General features: G+C 52.9%; 4 protein-coding genes across 4 annotated transcripts; 3 read left to right on the top strand and 1 right to left on the bottom strand.

Annotated features, from left to right (window-relative positions):
• Positions 1-360: 360 nt before the first annotated feature.
• Positions 361-2259, top strand: HD553DRAFT_346398 (uncharacterized protein; the record flags this gene model as incomplete). Its single annotated transcript, XM_046183192.1, has 9 exons — positions 361-627; positions 699-762; positions 860-945; positions 1053-1247; positions 1324-1500; positions 1578-1641; positions 1725-1882; positions 2023-2076; positions 2164-2259. 9 exons carry the CDS (start codon positions 361-363, stop codon positions 2257-2259), a joined length of 1161 nt encoding a protein of 386 aa, XP_046032743.1.
• Positions 2260-3451: 1192 nt separating this feature from the next.
• Positions 3452-5303, top strand: HD553DRAFT_320268 (uncharacterized protein). Its single transcript, XM_046181122.1, has 4 exons — positions 3452-3692; positions 3827-3869; positions 4000-4313; positions 4786-5303. The coding sequence occupies exons 1-4, from the start codon at positions 3585-3587 to the stop codon at positions 4954-4956; spliced, it is 636 nt and encodes a 211-aa protein (XP_046032744.1). The 5' UTR covers positions 3452-3584; the 3' UTR covers positions 4957-5303.
• Positions 5304-6252: 949 nt separating this feature from the next.
• On the bottom strand, positions 6253-9418 carry HD553DRAFT_320272 (putative ammonium transporter MEP1). Its single transcript, XM_046181123.1, has 6 exons — positions 8795-9418; positions 8517-8618; positions 8233-8362; positions 7921-8110; positions 7370-7823; positions 6253-7295 (listed from the first exon to the last, which is right to left on the bottom strand). Exons 1-6 carry the CDS (start codon positions 8971-8973, stop codon positions 6710-6712), a joined length of 1641 nt encoding a protein of 546 aa, XP_046032745.1. The 5' UTR covers positions 8974-9418; the 3' UTR covers positions 6253-6709.
• A 481-nt stretch (positions 9419-9899) lies between these two features.
• HD553DRAFT_320273 (HAD-like domain-containing protein) lies at positions 9900-14080 on the top strand. The gene is made up of 12 exons (XM_046181124.1): positions 9900-10216; positions 10967-11000; positions 11195-11212; positions 11918-11936; positions 12179-12223; positions 12559-12638; positions 12702-12780; positions 12868-13017; positions 13115-13206; positions 13304-13381; positions 13616-13655; positions 13902-14080. Exons 1-12 carry the CDS (start codon positions 10154-10156, stop codon positions 14038-14040), a joined length of 837 nt encoding a protein of 278 aa, XP_046032746.1. The 5' UTR covers positions 9900-10153; the 3' UTR covers positions 14041-14080.
• Positions 14081-14159: the final 79 nt, after the last annotated feature.

The following is a 14159-nucleotide window of genomic DNA, read 5'->3' on the forward strand; positions in this document are numbered from 1 at the left end:
ATGACTCCTGTACCTGAGTAGTGCTTACTCGGAGAGAGTTTCGGTTCGAGTTTATGGTTTACAGCGCCTGAGACTTCGGTATGTACCCCGAGTTCGTCCCTCATATTGTTCACGTTCGTCTGCTGACCTGTCGAGCTCTGTTCTAGGTCATGTGGCGAGGTTTGTCAATCCAAGGTTGATCGGGTGACCTATCAACCAGGTGCACTGGTGAACGCGCACGCCAAAGCTTTCGCTTCAGATATATAGGGAGAGTTCTGCTCGACCCTTCTGATAGCTTTTGGGCTACTCCACCTCTATTCCATCATCAACACCAAGTCTCATCAGATTGCTATTCATCATCGATCTCTCCGTACAAATATCATGAACGACGCTCCTCCACCTTACACCGAAATCGGCACCGCCGTCAAAGCGGCCTTTCAAGCCGATCCAGAAGGCGCTCGCGCGGCTCTCGCAAAGGTTCTGAAAGAGCAAAGCGCTTCGGTCCTGGTGAAACAGTCCAACGACCTCGCCTCTACCGTCAAGATCCTGAAGAAATCGTTCGAGAACGTCTCTCAGAGTCTAGTCAAGATCGACAACGTGGTCAAAGACGGCGGGCCACGATTCCCCGTCTGGCAGAAGATCTATCAGGTACGCCTTTGTCTTCGTTGATTCCACCGTGTAAAAATTCGGTGCTGACTTCCTGGTCCTGGTAAATATAGGACTACAAGATCTTGATCGACGAGACGCAGGAAGATGCTATTGCGACCAGAACCCATGCCCAGCGTTAGTAGCTTGCCAGGGTTATGTCCGCCACCGGTTCCCTCGCATCATTCTGCTGTTAACGATTCCTGCCGTTACCTATAACCTTTCATCCGATCAGTGTACCTGGACGATGTCTTGGAAAGCGCTGCTGATAGTGAGGCCTCTCACGAATCCAAAATCGGAGATATCGACGCGTTCCTGAAGGTGAGTTTGGGATCTGAAACCGTAGCGGAGAACCCAGCTCCACATCACTGTATCGGCGATGATTGACGTCGTTTCACTCTGAACCCGGCAAATGTTCCCAAATCTAGCTGATCGACAACAAGATCGCCAATGCCAAGGATTACAAGGAACGTTTCTTGGGCATCAGAGATCGAGTTGTGACGTTCCGATCCAACCTCTTGGACTCGATGGATAACGAAGAGACGGCCACACTGAACGCCATCAAAGAGGTCAAAAAGGACATTGTCGATCTCGAGAACAAGCTCGCGTACTGGCGCAGCATGGTCAGTACGACGTACTCAGCAGTCCGAAAGTTGTCAAAGAAGCAAGCACTGAACCCACCTTTCAATGAGACGATAGACCAAAGGAGCCCTCTGGTTCCTCGGAGGAGGTGTCACCGTCGGGGGTGCTATCGTGGGCGGGGCCACCGCTATCGTGGGCGGGGCCACCGTCTCGGGTGCAGCCATTCTGGCAGGAGCTACCTCTGTCGCTGCTGTATCCGCGGCGTTCGCTCCTGTGGGTATCGCCTTGCTAGTGGTAAGCCAAAGATTAGTAACATCAGCTTGCAGAGAGCATCTGAGTTTCTGATTCATCATTCGACATTTTTATCTCAGTTGGCGGCGTTGACGATCGCGATCTCTGGGATCACCGCCTTGACCGCCCGGATCAAAGCTAACAGTAAGAGACCACGTCCATCTCTTCATCACTCTACCCCCGTGAAGTTCGACACTGACGTTTTCGGTGATGATGTCCAAAAACAGACCTGGCGGACAGCTTGGCAGAAAAGAAACGCCAGCTCTTGGACCTCGAAGCGCAACTCGCCTCCCTCAAAGAACTTAGACCGATCGTCGAACGAGCGTCGGTCGATATGGAGACTATCGGGGATCATTTGATGATCCTGTCAGACGTTTGGAAGGCGGTGAGTACAGTATCCGTACCTTACCTTATCCCTCTTTCATCTACCGTACATGTACCGTTGGGGATCTCGACCTACAGTAGATCGGCGCATCACGCGGGCTGAGTCTGCGGATCCTATCACACCGTATTTCCGTTTCTCAGTTCCGCAACGACGCTCAAGAGGTCAAGACGATCCTAGAACAATGTCACCGAGACGTGAGTCAAGTCCCCTCCTCATCCTTCGAAGCAGGCTCAATCGCTGAATCACCCTTTCATCCGTTATTGAACCATACTGTACTGTAGGGGAGCCAATTCGATGAGAAACGGGTATCCACCGCGGTCGAGATGTACCGAGGATTGGTCCAATCTATGGGTACCTACGCGTCGCTGGTCTCCTAACCTCCTGTGCGTCAACTCTACCGTGCCTCTGAGGAGACACACAGGAGCGATTCAATAAGTCCCCCTTGAAATTTGAACAGAAGGATCGTGAATGAATCTGGTCTGAAATCGAGTTCGCCCAATGGATATGCCTGTAACCTTACCGATCGATCGCTCGTTTGACTGTTTGTAAAGCCGAAATAACAATATGCTCATTGTACAGATACATAGCTATACAGCTAGACTTGCTTCATGCCACATGTCCCCAGAGACAAGAGAAGGCATGGAAGACATGATATACCCTCCAGTCTCAGCCCCAGGCCAGGGAAGGACTGGGTAACAGTCTTGATAGGCTGTAAAGAGGTCGTCTTTCAGTTGAGGCCGGCTACAGCTGTTCCTCGTCTGAAAGAGAAACTAGGTCCCTGATGAGCTTGAAGTTGTCGTCGAGCCAGCCGGCTAAGTAGAGCGCTGCGGCGAAGGTGAGATGTGCTAGCGAGAGACCTCTCTGCGGTTTCACCTCAGAATCCGAAAGAATAGGGGCGATTCTCATAGCTTTTGGCAGAACAAATACTCGCATCTTCGCTTTCTTCGCTCCGTGCTCTGACACCGACTTCTGTTCATTGCATGTGATCCTGAACATCTTCATAAGCTCGCTGTATAGAACGCCAGAGAGATCCATTAGTCTTGTGGGCGATACTGTATAGTGGGATGGGTCGGATTCACCCTAGGGGTCATCTGACCGCATGCACTACTGTAGGCTGTGCTCAGACTCTCCCATTGAGTGCTGGTCAATCGCTTTTTCGCTCATTGTACAGTTACATAGCTATACAGCTAGCCTTGCCTTGTGCCACAGGTCTCACGCTTCAAGATACAGATATATGGCGACAAAATCCAGTACCCAGTGAACATCATGGATACCATGGACTTTGGACAGCTTTTTGATGACGACAGGATGAGCCAGGAGGAGAGCGAGAAGGCAGGCGACAGGGAGAGCAAGTGAAGGTCTCGAGATTGACATATACAAGTCGTCGCGCCCCGGCACAGTCGCTGGAGGGGTTAACCCTAGATGAAACTGACCGAGCCGATAGTCGTACTTCTGGGAAGACTGAGCAGCGAGTTTCTAGGAGACGACAAGAGAGGACACACGATCCATAGGTCTATCGCCTCCGCCATCCATACTCGTATGTTTGCCACCCATCCGATGTTGGAAGCGCGCGTCATCGTTCCCGATCGATCGACCTTTGGTCGTAATTACTCGTCCTTGTACAAGTCGACAACACCTTCATCTCCCATCACACCTATAGCCACATCAACTTACAGCACACAAACATAGTCTCTTGGATACCATGGGCATCGTCACTTCCACCCTCCGATCCGTCAACGCCTGGGCCCACTTGCCAAGCACCCTCAGAGCCGGGTACGTCCTCGGATGGGGAGCTCTCTTTGGAGCCAACGTGAGTTCCGGATCGTTATCTTTCCTGAGAGGTAGACCGTCCGGAGGAAGATTGGAGGGTTGCTACTCGGGAGTGAAAACATAGAAGCTAAGATCGGTCGGTTGTGCTGTTATCGCCTCGGCGGGGAATGGTAGATCTGGAACTCGTTCATCGGCGGGATCATCGCTTTCAAGACCCGTAAGTCCCAGTCTCACCACGCTCCTCTATTTTCCCCTTCTTCGAGCCATAATCATAACGGTACATAGCTCACTGTTATGTAATGTGATATAATGTGACATCTTTCGTCCCATCCTCCCATCTGACACAGTCCCTCGACAAGTATTCGGCAACCTCCAATCACGCCAATTCCCAATCTTCTTCGCCTACTCTACCTTCCTCTCCCTCGGTCTCCTCACCCTGGACCTGAAACTCCGCCCTGCGCTTCTCACTTCTTTCAAACACTCCCCTTTCCAGACCCTCATGGCGTTGAACGGGAGAGAGTTTTGGGGAAGTACTGCTGGGTTGAGTGTTGTAACTGGGTTGGTGCATGCGGTGAATGGGTTGGTTGTGACTCCGAAGGCGAGTGAGGTTATGTTCGAGAGGCATCGGTTGGAGAGGATTGAGGGGAAGAGTTCAGATTCGGTGAGTCGAGAGTGTGATGTGATAATCCTGCATCGGATTGGACTGGGATTGGGACTTTTTGGATTGGTCGTCCTTAGGGGGGATATAACGCTCGACGATCGAGATCGAATTTGAACTGATCGTCTTGTCATATTATCCTCTCATTCTCATTCTTTCTTCGTCCTCCGGTCCACTCCTACCTACTCTCAATTCGCTCTTGTCTCATCTGGATCTTTTCGATTCATCCTGCTTTCCGGTCCATGTCGCACACTACTGCATGTCATACCGGCTTTTACGTCTTTTCTCGGGTTGGCGATACTCTTTCGAAATTCGACATCGACCAAACCTTTCGAATCGCCCTTCTGAATATTCGCCATTCAACCTTTCACTTCCAAAAACAACCCCATCCAACACACAATTCGAAACAACCCCAACACCCAACCCAACCCAACCCAACCCAACCCAACCCAACCCAACCCGCTCCGACCTATAGCGAAACCCTTCAAAGGAGATGCAAACGCTCAACAGCCGATTCACCAAGCTCCACTCGGCCTCGTCGACCTTGAACACGGTCGGGCTGATCACGACGGGTTTGATCGGGTGGAAGATCGGGAGCGTCGGATTCGGACCGAGGGGGAGTGGGGGGTTGGGCGTGATGCCCTAGGTGTTGGATGCGTACCTGGAGTTGGTGGGGGAAGACGGTCAGGGCCCGAATGGGACGGTTGATAAGGCACCTGGATGCACGGAGCAGGACACGGGATGTGGGGATGGGTATCGAAGGAACGCGCTGGCCGAATTTGGCGAACGGATCGAGGCTCTTCTTTTCGTCATCCAAAAGAAGAAGAGCGACACGGCCCGGGCTGAATCATCTATGCAGTAGGCAGCATGGTATGGGAGGGCAAGGTACGGGCTGGGCTGCGTGGGCGTGGGATATTGGTTCATCGTGGTGTGAGAGCAATCAGATAAAAGACTGTATCGAAGAAAACAAGACATGGCGAGTGATAAAAAAGATCTTTCTTGCAACGCGATTACACTCGATGGGCGAGACTCCTGTCACAACCGCAATTTCAAGGTACTTTCAGTGGCTTCGATTTCGGGCCTGCTTCAATTGCAGCGGGAAATGGCAGGCCTGCTTTTAAGGGATCACAAGTCGAAGCGATCTTCAGGGCCGGGTGGAGTTCGACGGCGGGAATGAGTTTCTGCACTCTAGTGTTCTCACTGGATTTTTCTCCCGTGTTCTTGTTGGAACGTTATTGGTTGCGCTTGCTCCTCTAGGCCCCGTGACGACAGTCAGGGCAGTGATACCTGCCGAGCCTTCCCTGGCCAAAGTTGAAACCTTTGCCGCAGTCAGTCAGGACATTAGATAAAGTTCAGACAATGGATCAGTCCAGCCCCAAACAGATTCCATTGGTTGGTCTCTTGTCTAACCTAGTCTTGAAATCCTCCCGAATGATTATTTTTCTGATTTGGTATTCTCATACGGTCTTGCCGACCAATTCAAACCCTCATGCTGAGGAAGATGCTGTATTAGGGGCGGAGATAGTGTACAGGGAAGTCGGTTTTTCCTTCATTTGAATTTTGGCTGTTGCCAAGGTTTCCGTCGGCATCATCATGACGATCCAAGCCTATCCGGCAGACAACCAGGCATGGGACAAGGTCAAGATAGGTTTACCCTTCTCTCTGATTCTCCTTCACACCCCTTGGCGGTGCATTTGGCATCATGATAGAAAGCGACGTCGTTCGGATGTCTCTTGTCACGGACCAGATGAAGAGACAGATAGCAGTCATGCGTTCCCTGTATGCTACCGTCACAACGGTCGGGACCTGGATGGCGAGATGCAACAAGCGTCTATGGTGCTTCGGACGATGAAACGCGTGATCAATATCGTTCGGACCGTGAGTCCTGGCGGGAGACGACCTTTCGAGAATTTCAGGAAGAGGCGCAAAGCGGGAACCTCGGTATGGAGTCCAATTCGCATGCATGAACACGCATGATCATCGAGTACAATATATACTGCAACCGGAGGGGTTGAATGAGAGAGGGAAAAACAACTGAGTGCCATAACAAAGCGAAGAGCCATCTATCGCGTACAATCCTAAAAAGCCTAATGTGCTATATTTCTTTTTCTTTTCGATACGCGGCGCTTGCACGGGTACATGGGCGGAGGCACTTGTTTTGTGGTGTTCCATCGACGCCTCGGTGTACCCTAAGCCAACATCACGTCCCCGCCTCGCTCAGAATGTTTCAGTCCTCGATCGGCTCGTGCTCAAGCGAAAAACCCTGGGCCGGTTTCGCGTTGAGGGGTGTATGGAGGCGAGAGTTCCGAGATCTCTTCTGGAGGTCGTCCCCTTCTTTTGCTCTCCTCGCTTTTCTGTCTGCGTTGCATCCCACCGCAAACCCTCGTGCCACTCCCGTCTCATCGCCTCATCCGCTGTTCCTCGGCCTGGTCCAGCTCGGCCATCTCCATGTCGTCCTCGTGCACGCCTCCCTCGCCTCGACCCCGCTTCTGCATCTCCTTCGGGTCGACAGGCCTGCCCCTGCGGTCCTCCTCGTCCGGTACGGGATGTACGCCGGTAGTGACCGCCCCGCTTCCAGGTCCCGTGCTCGACTTCTCCTCTTCGCTGCCCCTCTGGTTCTGGGCCATCACGGCGCGAGCGTGCCAGCTGTCCTCGATGTCCCTGTGGAACCAGGCATAGTCGGCGACGAATTCGTCGTGCTCGACCTCGTCCATTCCGACCACCTGAGCCTCGTCGTCGGCACGGAAATGCAAGCCGGGGACGAGGTTGATGAGGAACATGATGATGTAGGTGACGACGAACGTCCAGCCGGTACCGACGGCGATCCAAGCGATCTGCTTGTAAAGCTGAGCGAAATTGCGGTCGAGCCAACCTCCTTCGACCACGGCGTAGCCGTCGTTGGCGGCGACCGAAGCCTGAGCGAAGAGTCCGGTCATGAAGGTGCCGATCGCACCAGCCAAGGCGTGCACGGCAAAGACGTCCATGCTGGAGAGTGGAAAAGATGCGGTCAATCTCGTGCGGCTCAAAGTTGCTTTACGTAAAGACTCGTTGCTACTCACGGATCATCGACCCTCATCGAGACCTTGAGTCGGGTGGCCAAGTTGGAACAAGCTCCGGCGACGAGACCGATGAGCGCCGCAGCGGGGGTGCCGACGAACCCAGCAGCCGGGGTGATGGCGACCAGTCCAGCGATGGCTCCGGTACAGAACCCGACGACGCTCCATTTCCTCTCCAACCTGAAATCGAGGATCATCCAGACGATCCCTCCGACGGACCCGGCGAGGTTGGTGTTGAACGCTGCCATGGCGGCCTTCAAGTTGGCGGCGAACGTGCTACCGGCGTTGAACCCGAGCCAGCCGACCCAGAGGAGCACTGTGCCGAGGATGACGTGACCGACGTTGTGGGGTTTGTAGAGGATGCGTTCGGTCCCGTAGCCACGTCGCTTGCCGATGAAATACGAGTAGGCGAGTCCACCGATCCCAGAAGCGATCTCGACGGGGATCCCACCGGCGTCTACCGATTCAACACGCCAACACACCGGAAATGATCAGCGCCAAATGTGATCAAAAACCAAACGAAACCACGGACTGCGCCGGGGCACTCCACTCACAATCGTAAACCCCCCACTTGAACGCCCAACCGTTCGAACTCCAGATCCAGTGTGCCAGGGGGTCGTAGACGAGCGTCGTCCAGCAAAACACCCAGACCATGGCGGGCAAGACTCGGGATCGTTCGCATGCGGCACCGAGGACGATGGCGGGGACGAGACAGGCGAACATCATTTGGTAGGTGGCAAAGACCTGCGAGCGAGCGTAGCGAGCACAGTGTGAAACGAACGTGATGAGAGGCAAACGATGGTCAGCCTCTTTTTCTTCGAATTGGATGTGTTACTCGTTCGCAAGGGGAAACAGGAGACACTGACGATTTCGGGCAACTTGTTGTTCGTCTCCGGCACCGCCCTCCCCAAGACGCCCATGAAACAGAAATTATCCAGGTTCCCGAGGAACACGCCGCCGGTCTCCGAGTAGACTAGGCTGTAGCCCCAGAACCACCTATTGTTGCGCGTAAAGTCAATCAAAGACAAGATGATCATGGTCGTCAGCTCTCTCTTGCTCTCTCCTGTGCTTGGCTTGATCTTGGTCGGATGGCTCGAGATTGTGATTGCACGAGATAATCGGGGTATAAGACGCGCAAACGGGGACTTACCATTGAAACGAAGTGATTGCCAACGCCACGATACACAGGAATAACAAGCTGAGGGCGTTCTTACGTCTGACGAGGCCCGAGTAGAGGTACCCCAGTCCGGGACTTTTGTCATCCAAGTTTGACGTGGATGTAAGTAAACGCAGGTGAAAGAAAAAGAAAACAAAAAAGGAAAAATCATCAACCTCGATCCCGGCCCGGCTTACTTTCCTCGCAATACGAGACGAAACAGAACACAACACAATGGAACAGGACCAAGCACGCATGAACAGATAACTCACATCATCAACCAAACAAGCGCCGTACACGTCAAGATCCACCCTATATCCCCAGCGTCGAACGGTGCCAAGGTGGAGTCGTCGTCCTGGAGGACGATCATATCCGTCCCATATGGGTTGATCGTGGCATCAGAGGCGGCGTTTGAGGAGGAGGAGATGAGGCCGTAGGTGATATTGACCATCTTGGTTTTTTATGCAAGTTTCTCTAAGAGGTTTCGAGGTTTCGAGGATTCGAGTTTCAAGGTGCGATTGTTTAGAGGAGAGAGATCCGAGTTGTCCGAAAGAGACAAGGCCGGTTTACTTGACCCAGAGAGAAAAGCAAAGTAAGGTCGATCTCGAATTTTATTTTCCTCGGATAAGTATGTTATTCCTTGACTCCTGTAATGTACGTTTTCTTAATCGAGATTCCTCTTGCTGTTGTTCGGAAGGGCGATGTTGCGAGGGATCCGAGGTGGGCTGTTTTATCTTCGTAGGCTTAGCTTATGAGGTGGTACGTCGACGAGCCACTGGCCACTGGTTGACACTCGATCGTGGCCCGAGTGAAAGAGTATAAGATGCAAGACGAATAGGATAGGGTGATCGGGTGATGGTATATGGTATTTCTCGTCCCTTCCTTGGCAAACCTCGCCCTCGCCCGAATCAAGAAGAAGCAAGAAGAATCTTTGCGACCTTCCAACTCGCCCCTCCGCAACTTTCGCCCGGAAACTATAGTAATCCGGCCGAACGGGGACGCCTATTCGTTCGAGATAACGACGTCCTCGCCCTTCTCTTGCGTCGAATCAAACGTCGAAGCGATCGATAAATTACTCCCGATCATCGATTGATTGATGGGGGGGGGGGGGTAGATTGATCCCGCGTGGTTTATCGTACAGCAGCCAATGAGATCTGGTTATTTTTAGGCCCGGCGTACAAGGATCACGGCATGTTTCTCGTAAGCCCACGGGGGCTCGCTTATCTGCTTCCACCCTTCCCCTCGGTCGATCTGGGTGGAAGCTGGAAAAGAACAAGTTCCGAACCGGCTGGGTGGTGAGAAAACGAATATGTATTTAGGGCCTTGGGGCATGGAAATGATGATTACCTAATCAGCCCAACCGTTCGTTTGCGTTTCGTCACCCATACCATCCGTCCTTTGATCCTTTGACCTCTTGCCTCTTGATCTCTTGCTCTCTTGGATCTCTTGACAATTCGACTTTGCAACTCGATCTCTTGATTTCTTGAGGCAAACCTATCGACATAACGCTCTTTACACATCATCGATCATCGGGATACCTACATACGTCGTCCCCCCCTCCCCAGCCCCAACCAAAACCAAAACCACCCAAAACACCCCGATCAAAGTAAAAACAAGGAAGCCAGAAAAGGATGCCAGTCCTCCCGTACCCAGAGCTTTATAAGGACGCCCCGTTCGTCGTCCTCTCCGACTGGGTGAGTCGGCCGTGGTGTTTTTTGCGTTTTTCTTTTTTCGCCTGCGATTGAGTGATGGGTGTTGTGTGGGAGGCTGAGAAGAAGAAGAGGAGGACTGAGATGGACGATCAAAGGACGGGGGGTTTCAGTCTACGGATCGATCGAAGTCGATCCTTGCGAAATGCAACGTAAACGCAATTGCAAACGCAAAGCAATGAGTAACGAGCAGTCTCGCTAGGATGCATAGGAGGAGAGTGATGGTGGAGCCGGTATGCGGCGTGTCAGGTGGAGGTGGATCGTGCGTCGTGCGTCGTGCGTCGGGGAGACGGTGAATCCGAGACTTCGAAAAGGATACGATACGATCGGGCCGAGTCGGAGCTTGCTCTCTAGATCGAGATTGAGTTGATCATCGAAAAATGAAGCTGATATTATATCGTTCATCGTATTATCACGTATCGTTGTCTTGTCTTGCTCTTGCACCTCTCCCTATATGTTGCGATATTTTGCTGGGATCCCATCTCGGACACCTCGTTTTTTTAACTCTACCTCGGTCGTACAAAATCTAAATTTACCCATACCTACATACGGACCTCGTGTCGGCGTTTATCCCGGCGTGTTCGCTTTCTGCCCTGGTAATCATGGTCCTGGTCCTGGGTACGGATACGATCACGGATACGATCCCGTTCATATGGAAATATGATGTCGGGCGTGGTGATGGTGATGAAAACGGGGATATATATATGGGGGAACCGGGATGATGCTATACTGTAGGACGGCACGATCACCACGAAGGATAGTAATGATTGTAAGTCCGACTTCTTTCTTCGTGAACATGCCTATACATACCTACCTACCTCTATCGAAATCTCAATTCCAACGACGATCTCGATCACGATCACGATCTCGTCGCTCTCTTCGCGCTGTCGACCCGGTGCACACGTTCTTGACGCTGACCGACCCCTGCTGGCCTTTGTGGTCTTTTGTTTTGTGGACGAACAGTCTTGACGGATAATCTCGGTGAGCATAGTAGCTCTGTTCTCCTCTGATTTCTCCTCCCTTTTTTTCTTTCTTTTCGTGTTGTTTTTCGAGACGAGGGTGCGGGATGGGGTTCCTAGTCTGGACCTTGGCCGGATCGGGGAGGAATGGGATGGCGTGGCATGGGGACGAGATGAACCGGGGCGATCAACCGAAACAGTTCAAGGAGGATGGACGGAGGTGGGGCGTCGAGGTTCTGGTGATCACAAGCTGGACGATCTTTTCCACCGAGAGATGAGGATGAACCTGAGATAGGTCGAGAGAAGAGGCCGGCATATCGTAGTGGTCGGCCAAGGCGGAGGATATGTCGTGGGGAAAGTTCGAGACGGTTACGAAAAGGCGGATCCGGAGGGAGGAAGGAGAATGGGTCGGGCGAGTTTTTTTATTTGGGTCACGAGAGCGTCGCTGAGACCATTAGAGAAGAATCGGGTCTGTGTGACAGTCTGGGCTGTCCAAAACATGGACTGTCGCGGAGAGGATGATTGGAGCAGCAAGAGGAACACGAGGGGTCTGTTGATCGGGAACGCGAGCTTACCCGAATATCATGATTTTGCGTTGTTCCTTTCTTTTCTGCTCTGCGCCGGCTCGCTACTCACCTGATACGGATCTTGTCTCCGGCTGGATTTTGTCTCGGACTCCGACGACTCGCTTTGGGCTGTTGTGCGTGACTTTGGTTGAAACGCTCAGGGATGGGCTATGAGAAGAGGTCAGTCTCCACCGGCCGTTCATCCTTTTCCTAGTCTTCGACATATCCCCACTGTCCCATTCCTACCTTTTTCCGACTCAAGTACCGTAGCAAATAGGGATTCGAAGCTGAACATGCGATATCCTCACTTATCTTTGCTTACCGACTACATCATCTCCCTCGACATCTGGAAAATCCACCGTGACACCTGAACTCGCACTCGAACATCTCCACCATGAACAATGGCGACCGCTGACTGCTAGGCGGGAGATGAACAAGGACGTCTTGAGCGGCAAGACGACGTTTAGGTCAGTGTCGCTTTGGCCTTCTTTTTGCTTTTTCCCTTCGTCTAAGGTGTTCCGAGTGCAACGGAAATCGGGGAAGGGGCGTTGGCGGCGGGGCATGTGAGACCTCTGGGGAACTGCTGTGGTGACGTTGCACCCCGGGCTCGAGATAAAGGCCGCAGATTGACATTCGCGGAAAGCGCGAGATCGGCAGGGCTGCAGGCTGACATCAGGTTGTTCATACACCCATGCACGCTGCAAAACTCGGCTAAACGTATCTATGTCATCCTCGCCGTCGCTACCCTCACGTACTGCTCATGGACAACTTGATTCTGCAATAATTCCGGATCGACCCACAGAGACTCGTTCGCCGAGATGCTCCAGAGCGTGGTCGCCAACGGCCACAGCTTTGCCGAGTGTCAGGAGATCCTGCGACAAAGTGAGTATCCAGCTGGGGTAATTCGCCTCCGATCGAAATTGAAGCCATGCTCTCGCTCTGCAGACATCGTCCTCGACCCCGGTTTCAAGACCTTTTTCAGGTGGTGTCGTGAGAACGGCGTGCCGGTCATCATCGTCTCGTCGTGCGTAACGTCTCCCCGGTCGGCACGCACGACCTCAACGCGACACGCCGCTTACCTGTTTGTACCCTTTTCGTGCGGACCTGCCAGCGGCATGGCCCCGATCATCCGGGCCGTACTGACCAACCTGATCTCGGCCGAAGAAGCCTCGTCGATCAACATTATCGCCAATGACGTCGAGTTTACCGACGAGGGCAAGGAGGGCAAGACTTGGGAGATCGTCTACCGACACCCCGAGAGGTGAGCCGCGCGTCGATAGGCGCTTCTTGAAGACTGGGATCGGAGCCTGATCCTGTCATTTGGCTTTTGTTTTGTCTGTCGCGGCTGGACTTGATAGTGGATACGGGCACGACAAGTCCAAGGCGATCTTGCCTTACCGGGACTTGGCGCACAAGCCCACCTTGTTCTTTTGCGGGGACGGCGTTTCGGGTACGCCGAATGTTTTTCTTCATCTTCTCTTCTTCTTTTTCTTCGGGATCAAGACTAGCTGACTGGACTGGTGTCCGCGTATATTGATCGGTTGTAGACATGTCGGCGGCGGCCCATGCGGACTTGTTGTTCGTGAAAGAGATGGCGAATGGGGATTCGGACTTGGCTACCTATTGTGAGTTTCGACACCTGGGTTTTCCTATACTATCACCTCTCCGCCGCTCTGCTCCCCCCCCTCTTTCTCTCTCTGGCATGACACACCGCTCTGGTCGGACATCCGGGAGTTTCAGGGTCGGGTCCGGAGAGCAGAGGGCAGGGGAGGAGAACAGAGGGGAAGAGAGGCGATCGTAAAACATGGGATGATCGAGTTGCTGATAATCTCGTCTCGATACGGCCGGGCGAAACACAGGCAAGGAGAAGGATATCCCGCACGTGTCTTTCCGGGATTTGTGAGTCCCCTCATTACTTGCGGATTTTGTGGTATCTACCAAGCCGAGATATCGGCCGCTGATACGTTTATCGCTCTTCTTTGTGTGAACGCTGGTTTGGATACTTTATCTACCTTGAAACACACTTTGGGAACCCCTGAATTTGAATCTGTCTTGACCTCGATTTCCGAACGGTATCGACCTCGGCTCTCACCCTCGACACCTTCTGCAACCTTTCTGCAACCTCGATGAACGACACACACACAGCAACAAGGTCCTCGAAGTCGTCCAGACCGTTGTCACGGGCAAATCGAGCGTCTCGAGCGTCTTGGCCTCGGAGATGGCGGCTGAGCGGGTCGAGGAGGTTCAGCAGGCCAACGCCGAGGTGCAGGCGACGAAGGATTAGAGCCAAAGGGTGGTTGTTTGGCAGGGGGGGGGGGGGGGGGTGGTTATACGTAGACTAGCACGCTAGCACTAGATACTAGCCTTCAGAGTGGGGTATCATATAGAGAATATATATAGAGG

Source organism: Filobasidium floriforme (assembly GCF_021052385.1).
Source record: "Filobasidium floriforme strain CBS 6241 chromosome Unknown HD553scaffold_29, whole genome shotgun sequence".
NCBI lineage: Eukaryota > Fungi > Basidiomycota > Tremellomycetes > Filobasidiales > Filobasidiaceae > Filobasidium > Filobasidium floriforme.

What these genes read in the sequence shown, in the direction of transcription:
- HD553DRAFT_320273 (XM_046181124.1), top strand. Translation starts at nt 10,154, where the DNA reads ATGCCAGTCCTCCCGTACCCAGAGCTTTATAAGGACGCCCCGTTCGTC. An exon ending in AGCGGCAAGACGACGTTTAG is followed by an intron (nt 12,224 to 12,558) that starts GTCAGTGTCGCT and finishes ATCGACCCACAG; the next exon opens with AGACTCGTTCGCCGAGATGC. An exon ending in CACGTGTCTTTCCGGGATTT is followed by an intron (nt 13,656 to 13,901) that starts GTGAGTCCCCTC and finishes ACACACACACAG; the next exon opens with CAACAAGGTCCTCGAAGTCG.
- HD553DRAFT_320272 (XM_046181123.1), bottom strand. Translation starts at nt 8,973, where the DNA reads ATGGTCAATATCACCTACGGCCTCATCTCCTCCTCCTCAAACGCCGCC. An exon ending in CAAGTGGGGGGTTTACGATT is followed by an intron (nt 7,824 to 7,920) that starts GTGAGTGGAGTG and finishes TTGAATCGGTAG; the next exon opens with ACGCCGGTGGGATCCCCGTC. An exon ending in TCGATGAGGGTCGATGATCC is followed by an intron (nt 7,296 to 7,369) that starts GTGAGTAGCAAC and finishes TCCACTCTCCAG; the next exon opens with CATGGACGTCTTTGCCGTGC.
- HD553DRAFT_320268 (XM_046181122.1), top strand. Translation starts at nt 3,585, where the DNA reads ATGGGCATCGTCACTTCCACCCTCCGATCCGTCAACGCCTGGGCCCAC. An exon ending in GAGCTCTCTTTGGAGCCAAC is followed by an intron (nt 3,693 to 3,826) that starts GTGAGTTCCGGA and finishes GGGGAATGGTAG; the next exon opens with ATCTGGAACTCGTTCATCGG. An exon ending in GATCATCGCTTTCAAGACCC is followed by an intron (nt 3,870 to 3,999) that starts GTAAGTCCCAGT and finishes CATCTGACACAG; the next exon opens with TCCCTCGACAAGTATTCGGC.